At 45.2% G+C, this 13,300-nt stretch overlaps 1 protein-coding gene across 1 annotated transcript; it reads right to left on the bottom strand.

Moving 5' to 3' along the window:
- Positions 1 to 5,093: 5,093 nt before the first annotated feature.
- LOC144947460 (zinc-binding protein A33-like) lies at positions 5,094 to 12,964 on the bottom strand. Its single transcript, XM_078876692.1, has 7 exons — positions 12,691 to 12,964; positions 12,437 to 12,585; positions 12,188 to 12,283; positions 11,174 to 11,407; positions 10,202 to 10,224; positions 8,269 to 8,381; positions 5,094 to 5,773 (listed from the first exon to the last, which is right to left on the bottom strand). The coding sequence occupies exons 1-7, from the start codon at positions 12,962 to 12,964 to the stop codon at positions 5,226 to 5,228; spliced, it is 1,437 nt and encodes a 478-aa protein (XP_078732818.1). The 3' UTR covers positions 5,094 to 5,225.
- Between the last annotated feature and the right edge of the window lie 336 nt (positions 12,965 to 13,300).

The following is a 13,300-nucleotide window of genomic DNA, read 5'->3' as shown; positions in this document are numbered from 1 at the left end:
GAGGCCTTTCTCGCTCAACGAGCGTTCTTCATAGGAAAATTTGCTAGACAAAGCAATTTGAATTTAGATCACCAATTTGTTCGCAAAACGAGCAATTGCTCGCATAACGAGCAGAGACCCATAGATCGAATGTGTTCTGTAGTGGCAGGTGGTGCGCCATAACCTGCAGCTGTTTGCTTACCAGCTGTTCTGTGTGCGCGAGATTCGCCATGTGGGGGAGTGGGGCCTCAAGTTGGAACTTTAATGGGTGGTAGGGAGCGGTGGGGGTGCTAATTATAAAAAAATGACAATTTGTATTTATCCCGTTTAAAAAGATGTTCAAGAGTGGAACATTTTAGGGCTGAAACGGAACTGAGACTTTAACATGAGAGTCCTTGGGAAAACGATGATCGCTTCACGAATCTTTGCTTAACGTTGAATGTATCACTCGTAAAGCGAGACACGGCTGTACGCTTGTCCGTCTGTCTGTAGGGTAACAGAAAAGAAAAAGAAACAGTTTGCCCAGGTAGTGAGTGGGAGGGGATTTTTGATGTCACGCTGTCTTGGGGAGAGGGAGGTGAGGGGTTGATTGGCCTCAGGTAGTGGTGAGGGGCTGATGACCTCAGAGACACTGGGCTGTGGGGGAGAGGAGTACCGGCAAGATTGGGGTGATGTTGTGAGTAGGGGGGGTGACGCAACATTGGGGAGTTGGTGCAGAGGAGTGATGAAGTCACACTTGATTGGGGTGCATTGGTGAGGAGGGGGGGGGTGTGATATCACGCGAGACGTGTGAGGTGGACAGGGAGTGATGACGTCAAGAGACGCGGGAGTGGTGAGAGGGGGTGGGTTATGATGTCACGTGATGTTGGTGAGGCATAGAAGAGGGATTGATGATGTGGTACCACGACCCCCCACCCTGAGCACACGCACACATGCAGCACTTGCACCCACGTAGAGTCCTGGCGGGGGATTGCCTGGCACATCGGATTTTAATCTGAATGGGCCCTTAGAGGGGGTGTCCCACGGTTGCTCAGTGCCAGGAGATTGGCCGACCCTCACAGGACAGGTTACATTAAATTGGCTGAAAATGTTATGGGCACAGAATGAAAAGGTTGACTGGGCCAACCGCAATGAATTATTCACGACATTGGGAGAGGCGGAGCGTGGGATATTAGGCAGAAAGGACAGACCAGTAGGTGAGATTTCGATTTAAAGCTTTCGTGACTGCAGGGATTCATCTTCTTGGTTTATTTTTATTATTTTATTACTTCCCTTCTACGTGACTTTACCGAAAAAACCAAGAAGACAGTAGGTGAGAATTAATGAGCACTGGAGAACAATGGGTGAGCGGAGCAACAGCACACTCCGTGGCACTCCATGTAGACGGCGCATGTAAGCGCACGATTGGCTGAGTGGTACGACGTCACCCTGGGCCTTTTAAGTTAAGGGAATAAAAACAGTAGCCGGGGACGATTTTAGTTCAGTGGCCGTCAAGACCCACTCCCTGCCGTCCTGCCTCCTCGAGCCGCTCACAATATCCGTGTGATGCCAGCGAGTGCTGCTACGATAGGTAAAGTTTTATCTTGTACTTCTCCCTCCGACTCTCACAGTGTCCGTGCGATGCCGTGAGAACAGCTTCAAGGTACGTGGTAGGACGCTTGAATGACTCGGTTCGTAGGCAGGGTCAGGCTAAGCTCGCAAGATATTCCCCCTCCAGGTAGTGTGTATTTGCGCCGTTAATAAACGTTAGTACAGAGTATCGGTGCAGTGTGATCTCTGTGTGTGTGGGTAGAACATCGGCGTGGTGTCTGCAATTTGTGTGGTGCGACGGTGCGGGGGGGGGGTGTGCACGAGAGAATGAGCGTAGATCTACAGCGTGTGCGCAGGTGCTGAGAGGAGATCGCTGCAGGCGTGGCTGCGGTCGTGCCGCAGTACCCCGCATTAGGGTGAGTGACGATGTGCGCGGGAGAGCGATCACAGGGCTGCAGCGTCGGTGTGGTGTTGGTAAATTTGAGTGTGTGTGCGAGGCGCGCGCGTGTATTAAAACATAGACGGCCGTGTACGAGCAGCCGTGCCGCGCGAGTATTAGGGTGGGTGCGGGGTGTGTTAAACCCGCTCGCCGACGCTCGCGCGTGTTTACGCCGCCGCCGCAGCGTTAGCGTGTGTGTGGGATAACCCCGTGCGGTGGTGAGCCAGCCAGTGAGCTATGTCCATCAGAGAGGGCGCTGGCGCGGGGGGGGGGGGGCGATCACCCGATCGGCGGGGGCCCGGCGAGAGGCGACCGACGAGGGGGAGGAGGGAGTGGAGGGGGCAAACGTTGCACCCTACCTGCCCGGCGAGGGCGGTGCGGCGGACGTCGGCCCCCACAATAGCACGTACTTATTCGTTGCCCTTTTACCGCAGTTCTACGTGCTCCTGCTAGTGTTGTTATTGTTGCACCACGGTGGCGAGATGTTAGCTACCTCGCCTGGTATACAGGCAGGTCGTGGGTTCGATCCCGACCCTGATGCTGTATATTTGGAGTTTGCATGTTCTCCTCGTGGTCGTGTGGAATTTTCTCCGGAACCTCCGGTTTTTCCTTCGCATTTAGACTTATTCTTTGGTTCTTTAGGTTAAGTCACGTCTAAAGATAAAATAATAAATTAAATAATAGCATATTACGACGTTTCGATTGCAACACAAGCAATCATCATCAGGCATAAAAGAAATAGCAACAAAATCTAACTAGAAAACTATAGACAGACATACAAGCAGACAGACATCACAAGGACACAGAGAGAGAACACATATCGGCACAAAGAGAGAGGTCGTTTCTGTGACGGGGCCTTAAATATAGAGAGGGGGGCGGGGGCGGAGAGAGGGAGGGGGCAGAGAAAAAATTAGCATATCAATGCGTGGACGACAACGTGATGCTGCAAGTAAGATTACGACGCGGCACGGCACGCAAGCTTGAAAATCAGGAGAAAGACACTAAAATTAAATAACCTAGTAAAGTATCGAAATGTAATGCAACACAGAGAGTCGGTCAACACACAATTAATGCATAGCCCGGTTGATTACGTATTTCAAAGATTGCTAAGTTAGAATTAAGTGTGAAAATTCCAAAGAGAGGACCCAGGCAGAGAGAACAGACAGAGGTAAGCAAGATGACGACGTGTTACGGTACGCAAGCTTGAAAATTAGGAGAAAGGCACACTAAAATTAAATAACCTAGTAAAATATCGAAATGTAATGTAATGCAACACAGAGAGTCGGTCAACACACAATTAACTTATAGCCCGGTTGATTACGTATTTCAAAGATTGCTAAGTTAGAATTTAAGTGTGAAAATTCCAAAGAGAGGACACAGGTAGAGAGAACAAATAGCCAGAGAGAGAGAGAAAAAAGATAAGCTTAAAACTTCCCCGTAGAAGTGGTTCAATCTTAATTTTGGAGCTTTCGTGACTGCAGGAATTATTATTTGGTTCTTTCGGTTAAGTCACGTCTATCTTTAAACGTGACTTAACCGAAAGAACGTCTATCTTTAGACGTGACTTAACCGAAAGAACCAAAGAATAATTCCTGCAGTCACGAAAGCTCCAAAATTAAGATTGCATTTAGACTTTTTGGCGGCTATGCATTTTCACGTGATAAGCCACTTCGTTTAGCTATCATTTGGTCAGGTCGCTTCTGAAAAACAGCTATATAGCTCAGTGAGCCTTACCTTGTAAAATAAAAATAGTAATTGTTTTATTTCACAATTTAAACATCTCTTTGTGTTAAGTGTATATGTGGATCTGTCCTATGCTGCCATCTAATGGTAAAATAATACAACTGCGATTTTTACCGCTATAAATACCATCAGGTGATTGATGTGGATGTTGGTTGCTTTGGAGCAGAGGTCGCAACCGGGTACCCGATACCCGGCTACCCGTACCCGTTTGCGACCCTGGTGCGGCCGGGTACGGGTAGACCGTGAGTCCCTGGTGAGTAACTGTTTGTCACTCATTTCCCAACGTCTTGTCTCTTCTCACAATTTAAGTTCCTAGAATCAACCCACCCGCGCCTGCAACATGGCTTCATCCCAGAGGTCTAAATCAGGTACCCGATACCCGTACCCTACCCGGCCGGGTACGGGTAGGGTACGGCCGGGTATGGGTACGGGTACCCGTTTGCGAATCTGGTGCGGCCGGGTACGGGTAAGGAATCAAAACCCGTTTGCGACCTCTGCTTTGGAGACACGAACCACACAGATGAAATTCGATTATTTATTTATTTCACAACCCCCCACGCATGTAACATTTAAAATGCTTTGGTGGCCACTCATCTAAGTACTGACTGGCCTCAAACCTGCTTGACTTCTAGGTTTGTTGACTGGGTCCTTTAAGTAACATTTTTTTTCAGACAACCAACTAAGTCAGGATTATCAACAGTTTAGTGAAAACTGAGGACGCGAGTTTGCCACTTTATTCTTGAACGTATTTTAAAAACTGTAAAATACAAACATATTATTTTCATTTCATTGAAAATATTAATATTATATATGATTACACTATTTTTTTACCCCCGAATTTGCTGAGCGTCATTATCCTCTGCTGCCCTCATTCCCATGCATCCATACAATTGACTCCCTACCAAAATCCAAGTCAAGGGCTCAATATCTTCCTTGTCTTCTTCACATAAGCCTGCTCGTTGTATACAAATATGTCGGCTGTTTCTGCACAGATGCGTAAACATTTAGATGCTCAACAAATCCATGCTGAATTGGATATTTTTGTGAAAATATATCCATAAGGAAATGTCATTTTACCTCTTAATCCTTAGTCAGGGCAGACATTTTATAAGTTAATTAATGTCACTCAATACCATGAGTAAAGTGTCAGTGAATTTAGCCCAATTAAGTGATTAGTGATCGGGCTGACACCATCCACTTACTATACTTGAGAATTCAGATTAATAAATGGATGATGACACCAATAGCAGGGACAGACTAAGACTAAGATTTTACGCCAATATTTATTTTAATCACAATAAACCCAAGAAACAAATTGATTCCCAAGAAACAAAGACAGAAACACCAGATACCAATACAAAAGCAACTTAATTTGTTACAGCAATCAAAAGTGAAAGGGGCATTCCGGTCAAACCCATTTGTCGTTACGGTCACTGCCTGTTTTTATCCCTGAGCTGTAAACTAGGGCTGCGATTATTCATAGGGTTTATACCGGTCCTGGTTTTTATAGTTTCCACATCCACATTCCTCTCGGTCAAGACACATGGCTCAGATCCACAATTGTCACTGCGTTACCATCCTTACCCCAAACTGCCAGCCCAGGATAGATAGACTGAGCAAAGTTTTGGTGAAACGAGTGTAACAGAGCCATGGAGTCGGCGCTGTAAAACGACAGGAGCCCTGCGTCCCAGTCCAGATGAACCCCAACTCTCTGGGGAGGCTCCGGCACCAACAGTGAGGTCCCTCCCCCTCCATGGCGCATTGAGTATCTGTTGTTATTTTTTCTTAAACTCCAAGACTCTTTGTTCCCTCCCAGGGAGCAGGCTTCACTACTCCCTTTCCGTGGGGTCGTCTCGTAGGCGACTCCAACCCGCCAAGACCCCGAGCCCCCCACATCCACCTCCCAGTAGTGCTGGCCCGATGAGAAGCTCTCAGAGCACAGGGCTTGTGGCCATGAATCAAACCGGTGTGGGTGATGGGGACGCGCCTGGGAGACATTGGTCCACGTGACCGTCCTGAGATCCGAGGATACCTGGACATCGTTATTGACTGAGTTTATATCCAGAGTTGGTGCGTGTCCATCTGTAGTAATGACAGTAAAATATGCATAATAGTGATAATAAATATATAATAATACAACAAGTAGTATAACAATAAGTGTAAAAATAATTTCTTACTAATTAACGAGTTGGAGCTGCAGTTTAAATATCTAGCCACAGAAACGCCCCGTATTCAAACGGAAAGTCATTCAATTCGTCAGGCGGCTCGCGATAATTAGATGGTTAATAGGTTATACATCACATCCACCCTTACATATGTATAGTAATGAGTATGGACCATCATAAAACATGTGTACTGATCGCCCCCTACTTCAGAAACTTGGCAGAGCTCTCCTGAAACAAGCCATGAGACTCAAGGAGGCTTTCCAGGCTAAACAAGCCAAATACAAATAAGAATAAAAACATAATATGAATAAAGTATCTAATGACATGTGCAGTAGAAATAGAAATATTCACAATCCAAAAATCTGTGAATCCCCGCAATCCACAACCACTCCACAAGCTGGGAAATTACATCTCGGTTTTTTTTCTTAAAATGTCTAAATGTAGACACATTTTGCATATTTGCTCCAGTTGGTTCTCAGAAACTAACATTACTAATGTTAATAATAGAACAGCATTTCTTTATATAATATGTATAGTAACATCATCCAATAGTAATATACATTTATAATGTTATGGATTTACAACTCCTTGTCAATCCACTACTGGATAAAGACCGCGCTACACTGTTAGTTAATGTGGTTGCTTGATCAAACTTTACCATACCCAACACATTCATCAATAGTCCTTCTCCAGAGCTTCACTCTTCCTACCCCACTAATTTCTCATGTAATAATGCGCGAGTATTGTTCGGTGTATGTGAATAATCGGACTGTAGTCATCTTATTCTTGGTTCTTTCGGTAAAGTCACGTAGAAGGGAAATAATAAAAGAATAAAAATAAAACAATAAAATTCTCACAACGTTTCGATTGCAACACAAGCAATCATCATCAGATGTTTGGATTGCAACACAAGCAATCATCATCAGATGCAACACAAGCAATCATCATCAGATGATGATTGCGTGTGTTGCAATCGAAACGTCGTGATAATTTTATTGTTTTTATTTGTATTATTTTATTATTTCCCTTCTACGTGACTTTACGGAAAGAACCAATAATATGAATCCCTGCAGTCACGAAAGCTTTAAATCGAAATGTAGTCATCTTATTCTTTATTATCCGAGAGCGATTTTAGTCGCCGCAGCCCTACCTGTGTACCACCCACCACGAGATGCTGCTGCCGTGCACGAACACTCGTAGACCTTTTACAACCCTCGCCACTACTCAAACAAGCCCAACCTGTGTCTGAAGGACGAAACAGGATGGGGAGGGGCCCTAAGATGAAGGAGGCTGGGCCTAAGCAGCTGGGGATGGAGGGCAAATCAGGAAGGGTGAACGAGACATTCTAAAAAAGTGATCTCCAATTTAAACAGGAAGCCCAAAAAACTGCAAACCCACAAAATCATAATATGACAACTTAAAAGAAAAAAAATCCACATATAGAGGAGTGCTTCGACTGTTAACTTCCCTATTGACTTGAGGAAAAATGAAAGCAGAACATCAAACCAGTGTAACTGGCAGAGAAAATGATATGGTGTAGTGTGGCCAAAGGCCAATTCGTTTAATTTACTTGCAGAATGAGCTTGTGATTGAGTAGTGATGTTGCGGTTTGTGCACTGCAAGATGAATTTTGCAGTTTGATTCCCCGCCACGGCTGAAATGAGTGGCCAATTATATTAAGTATTCCTAGGCATGTCCTTCACCAACCTACACTGGCGAGTGTGGTAAGGTTCGCTAAATCAATCAGCTGTCTGAAACGGCATAATACAGCCTTCATTCAGCAATGGATTGATGAAGAGCTGTACATTTGTTATGTTGCCCCCTGAGTTCTGCTTTTGAAGGTTGATGTGCTGTGATGCAATTGCTTTCAGCATCCATCTCGCTCTCCTTTTTATTTCAATAGTTTAATACCAATGCGCACAAATTGCTCAAGTTCTGCTGTGTGAGAGTTGCATGCCTTTACAATAACCACGTTATCTTGTTTTGCATATCTGCAACACGTGCCATTTGTTTGGCTTACGTTTAACTTAATTCCAACTCAGCAGCCATTATTATCACAACATAAACATGTTCTCCCTACGATAAGCGCCACAAGAGGGCTAATGAATGCGATATGAACGTTATTGATTTACAGCTTACAAAGTTACATTTTGCATTCAAGCAACGAATGTCTCCGTGCTTTTTGCACCTCTTGTCGTTTGAGGACCAAGTCAGTGCCATTTACAATATTTCATTCTGTGCCCTTGGACCTGTTGCTCTGATTGAATTTGTCATAGTTTTCCCTTGCAAAAGCAGAAATTCCAAATGCGTTCACACCTGATTTTACGAAGACATCGGCCTACCTAGTAGTACTATCTTAACCACTCTGATTGTAATGAAAGCGGGAAAAAAGAGTGCAGGAGAAAGACCTACACAAAACAGCCAGGAGATTCGTTTTGATGCCTCCAACTGAGATGACCTTTGCCAAGTCCAGGTGACAAGAGACTGGACCAGAATCATCCTGAGTCTCCTCAGAAACCGAGCTCCTGCACTCACAGCACAAGACACACCGAGTCTAACAAGGGACCACTTGAAAGAGGATTTAAGATTATCAAAACAACAACATCCACTCTTCGCCATTAAATTGGTGGAGATGGCACCATGGACTTGTGCCAGGCTAGAAATATCTTGAGGCCACGTGAAGTGTCGAAGGCTTGCTGGCAGCTCATGCAACAAATCCAGTTGCCATGGCTTGCGAACAGAGATTACTGGTCGATGCACCACGTCTGATCATGACTCTCAACTTTCTGCATTTAATCCGCCCTGCACTCCACTCGGTGTTGTGAGCATCGCTCCTCCGCCCTCCATTCTTGCTGGAAGGCGAATGCCTCCAACTTCCCTGTAGTATCCTTCATAAGCCTTGTCCACAGAAGCCGATTTTGACACTGCTGGCCACGGTCATCATCAAGTCAAATCAGCTCCACAACCATCTGTGCCGCATCTGCCCATTTTTTCTCTAGCCCTTGCCAGGGCCGATTATCCCCCTCTATCCAGCCAAACATAAATTGCTTGGGAATGCAATAGCTGGCCATGTAGGCTACATGACCCAATCAATATACCCTCCCCTCACCTATCTGGGTATTTTGTGTCATCAATCACTCTCCACCCCATCAACTCCGTATTGCTGATGGGGCAGTTCTGGATAGAGTAAAAAGGTATCCATACCTAGGCAGTGTGCTTATAACCAGCTCTGGATTGACAGCAAAGGTTTCACTCCGAATCAGTTGAGCAGTGGTAACTTTTCATCGGCTGCATGAGGTTGTGTAGAAGCTACCTGGTCTGTCACCCCACTCAAAACTTTGGTTATTTTCGGCTAGAATAATGCCCTCCCTTTTCTATGCTTGCAGAAAGTGGACCCCACCCTATTGGAACTTCTTTCAAAGGTAAGAAAAATCCCAGCAGGCCTGCCTACTATCCATCCTTGATTTAACCATACTGGATTGTGTGAAGAGCTCACAAATCCTTGAAAGATCTGGACATAGGCCCATTGGTGAGCTCCTCTGGTAGGCAAGGATGCATTAGCTGGGCCATGTAGCCCGCATGCCCAGCCACTGCATGCCAAAACAGCTTTTGTTCGGGTCAATAGAGGGGAATAAATGGGCACAGAACGGGCTAGAGAAGAGATGGAATGATGTGGTACAAGATGATATGGAGCTGAGTAGACTTTCCAATGACTGGTACCAGCAGTGTCAAGATCGGCCTCTGTAGAGGAAGCTCGTGAAGGATGCTACTGGGCAGTTGAAGGCAGTCATCCTCCAACAAGAACGGACGGCAGAGGAGTGTCACTCACAACAATGACCGAAGCGCCAGGTACAAAAACACAGCAAGTTGACACAGTAGGGGGCACAGGTGGTGCACTTGCCAGTCATCTAAGTCAGTCAATCCATGGAACCTGGGTCTGTCCCTTCACCTCCTGCCAGCAGACGTTTGACGCTTTACATGGCCTTAAAATGCACATAGCTTGGCACAAGCGCTGTGGTGACATCACCGCCACTTCGTGGCAAATGGCGATTGTTGTGGTTTTTGTGTATCTATGCCTTTCGTGTGTTAGTGAGTAAGCATGATAGTGTTAGTTTCTCTGTGTTAAGAAAACAAATATTTGACTGATAGCATTAGTTATGTTTTTATACACACACAGTATGGGACGCACATCGTATCATGAGGGCCCGGGCCTCTTAGAGACAGCATAAGACACACAGCATCGAATGCATAAGTTACATTTAGAAGGAAAAAAACATCACGATCATTCACTGATTAGTTCACCACGGTAGGCAGTGTTAGAGTTTGAGTCTGGGTTGGTACTGACCTGAGCTTCTCATGCATGGGATGCTGAAAACACAAACCCACATTTTACATTAAAATGTACATCCAAAGCAGTTGTCCCACCTTCACAGTTATCTGCTGTTAATCCGTATTTAGAGACATCAGCAATTATTTAAACAAAACTCTTCAAACACAGAATCGTGAAATATAGGACGTCTTTCACTGGACACTGACAGGCCTTGAGAGCTGACAAAACCACTCTTAAAACATGGTTAAATAACGCTTAATTACTCTAGTATTTGAGCTGCCATTACATAATGTTTTACCAGACATGATTTAGAATTAGTTTTGTTGAGTCAGATCGTGTGGATATACTATCAATTAGAGTTAAATCAAATCATCACTGCGACAAAAATGGAAATTCATTTTTTTTACCAGCCAGTTGCGTTGAAAACAAAGCAAATTTTGAAAATACATGTGATGTTTCACTGGAAATTACAATCAGTAAAATTCTGTATGAACATTTGTTCAGATCTCGAGTGTATTTGGGTCCTGATCTTGGTCATTAAGGATGTGCACTGACAGCCATGAAGTTGAACCGGATTTAATCATGAGAATGAATTGCAAATTGATTGGTTATAATTTACAGATGTATTAAACATCTCCAGTAGTTGCATCATGAGGCCTCCTTTGCCAGTACCAAAATATAATAATAGGGTTTTTCCCCTTTTTTCTGGCGACAAAACTGAAACCTTTTGCAAGGAATCATGTTTACATTAACCACAATACTTGCAGTCAAAATGCAAACAAAAAAACAACACTCTGATAATTTATGCATTGTCCTTGAAACTGATTGCTCCACACTGGCTAAACGGGATCATCCATGTAACAAAGAAAGTAACCCTGATCTTAAATTGATAGACATCATATCAGTCTCAAAAAGTGTCGAGTATCACCTAGTGATATACAGAAAAAAGCTGTAGTAATTGGTGTGAGTAAACAGCAGTTCAGTCACCTGGAGGAAGGAAAGTGGGTCCTGCACATTGATTGCGGAGAGTAGCTCGGTGATTTCCTGATCCAGGTCCCGTGCTCTGTTCTCGTAGCGAGCGATGTCCGCCTGGATGCGGGACAGCACGGAGCGGCCCTCCTCGTCCACGCGCTCCAGCGCCTCCCTCTCCTCCTCCCTCAACTGCTCCCTCCTGCGCTCAAACTCTCGGCGGATCCGCTCCTTGGTCCCACGCAGAGATTCCTATACAGACAGAAATTATGATGCATTGTTGAATCACGAATAACAATGCCACGTCGCATTATTCAGCTAATAATTATTACCATACTTCTAGACTCTGAACATGGAGGTGGGTCTTGATTTTAAGCTTTCGTGACTACAGAAATCCATACTCCTTGGTTCTTTCGGTAAAGCCACTTAGGTATAAAATAAAATAAATCATGACGTTTCGGCCGCAACACAAGCGGCCGTCCTCACGACTCGATCATGTGAGCCTTCTTGTCTCGTAGTCTGTTAAAAGCTCTAACAGATGTGTGAATATCCTCCCCATAGAGGCAGTTCAATCTCGATTTTAAGCTTTCGCCTCTACGGGGAGGGTTTTCACACATCTGTTAGAGCTTTAAACAGACTATTAGTTAAAAAGGTTCACATAATCGAGTCCTGAGGATGGCCGCCTGTGTTGCGGCCGGAAACATTGTGATTTATTTTATTTTATACCAACGTATTTATTGAGAAACGGGAATGCATGGCAGCAGCTTATTCAGCCACGTCTTCCCCAGCAGATGTGCACATGCGTCATGTGTGGCTTCTCATTAGAAATTGTGTGGTGGGAACCCAGAACTGGCGCATTACCGCATTTTGCTTTTGTGTTTCAAATCTCAATTGTCCACCTGCACGCATTCACACTTTAGATGAGAAAACTGTCTCTGATCTGAACAGACACGCAGCTGTGTGTCTCCCTCTGTACCTGCACCTCTCTATGTCTCTATCAGTAGCTGCACGTGTCTGTGTCTCTCTCTGTACCTGCGTACGTGCATAGGTGCCCCTGAGCTGCTGTGTCCATGATGCCACCTTCTCCTTGTTCTTCTCTCTCTTTGTCTTCTCCAGGCAGATAATTTCCTGTGTGGGGAAGGTGAAAACACTGCTCAGTATCCTCATCTATAGAGACATTTCGTGCCAATCGGTTCTAACCTCGCTGAAAAGTCCCGTTTAGCTCTGATGAAACCCAAGCTGTTGTAACGATATGGATTGCAGCTGAAAATGACACTTCACCTGTTTTGTCTGTTGTGCTGTCTCCACTGCGATGACCTTGTGTCCGGAGTGGTCTCCTGCAATGGTGCAGACTGTGCAGGCCAGGCTCCCGTCTTGTTCACAATAGAAATTGAGTTGCTCCTTTCTGTGCTCCTGGCACATTTGATCCTCTAGGTTCACAATGCAATACATCAAGACAACGTTATTTAGCCCTGGATTTTCCAAGCGACACTGAAATTTCCTTGCACAGTAGGTCTTCACTGCAGGAGTCTTACCGTCACACATGGTTATCGTGGCCATCCTGTCTCCAACTCTGAGCTGCTCCGCCAGATTGGAGAGCGCCACATTCCTCCTCAGCTGGGGTCGCACCGGGAAGGTCTCTCGGCACTGCGGGCAGCTGAAGCTGTTCACTGTCTCCCAGGCAGTCTCCAGACACCGCACGCAGAATGAGTGTCCACAGCTCAGCGTGCAGGGGCACACGAACGTGTCCAGGCAGACGGGACAGTGCAGCTCACTGTCTGCACTCTCATTGGGAGTTGCACTTGCCATTTTGGAGACCCAGGTCTCTCATAAATGAGACTGTCCTGACCTGTTGTGTTCTCACCGGTTTAAACAAAATCAAATACAAATTTGATCTTCTGTGGCTTCACGCAAAGAGAGTTTCTGACTGTGGCTCAGAGAGACGCTGAACCAATAATGATCATGGCGACGGTGAAAGAGGAAGTAAAATAATTTCAAGTTCGTCATTGACATCACGAGACACACCCTTGAATGTGACCTGTGGCCTCGATGCATATAACAATATGTAGTGAAGGAATCTATTCTTCAAAAACATCCATCAAAAAAATAATAGTATTGTTCATATACATCAGAAATACTCAGCTG

This window comes from Lampetra fluviatilis, chromosome 45 (assembly GCF_964198595.1).
Source record: "Lampetra fluviatilis chromosome 45, kcLamFluv1.1, whole genome shotgun sequence".
NCBI lineage: Eukaryota > Metazoa > Chordata > Hyperoartia > Petromyzontiformes > Petromyzontidae > Lampetra > Lampetra fluviatilis.
This window is presented reverse-complemented; position numbering and strand designations above follow the sequence as displayed.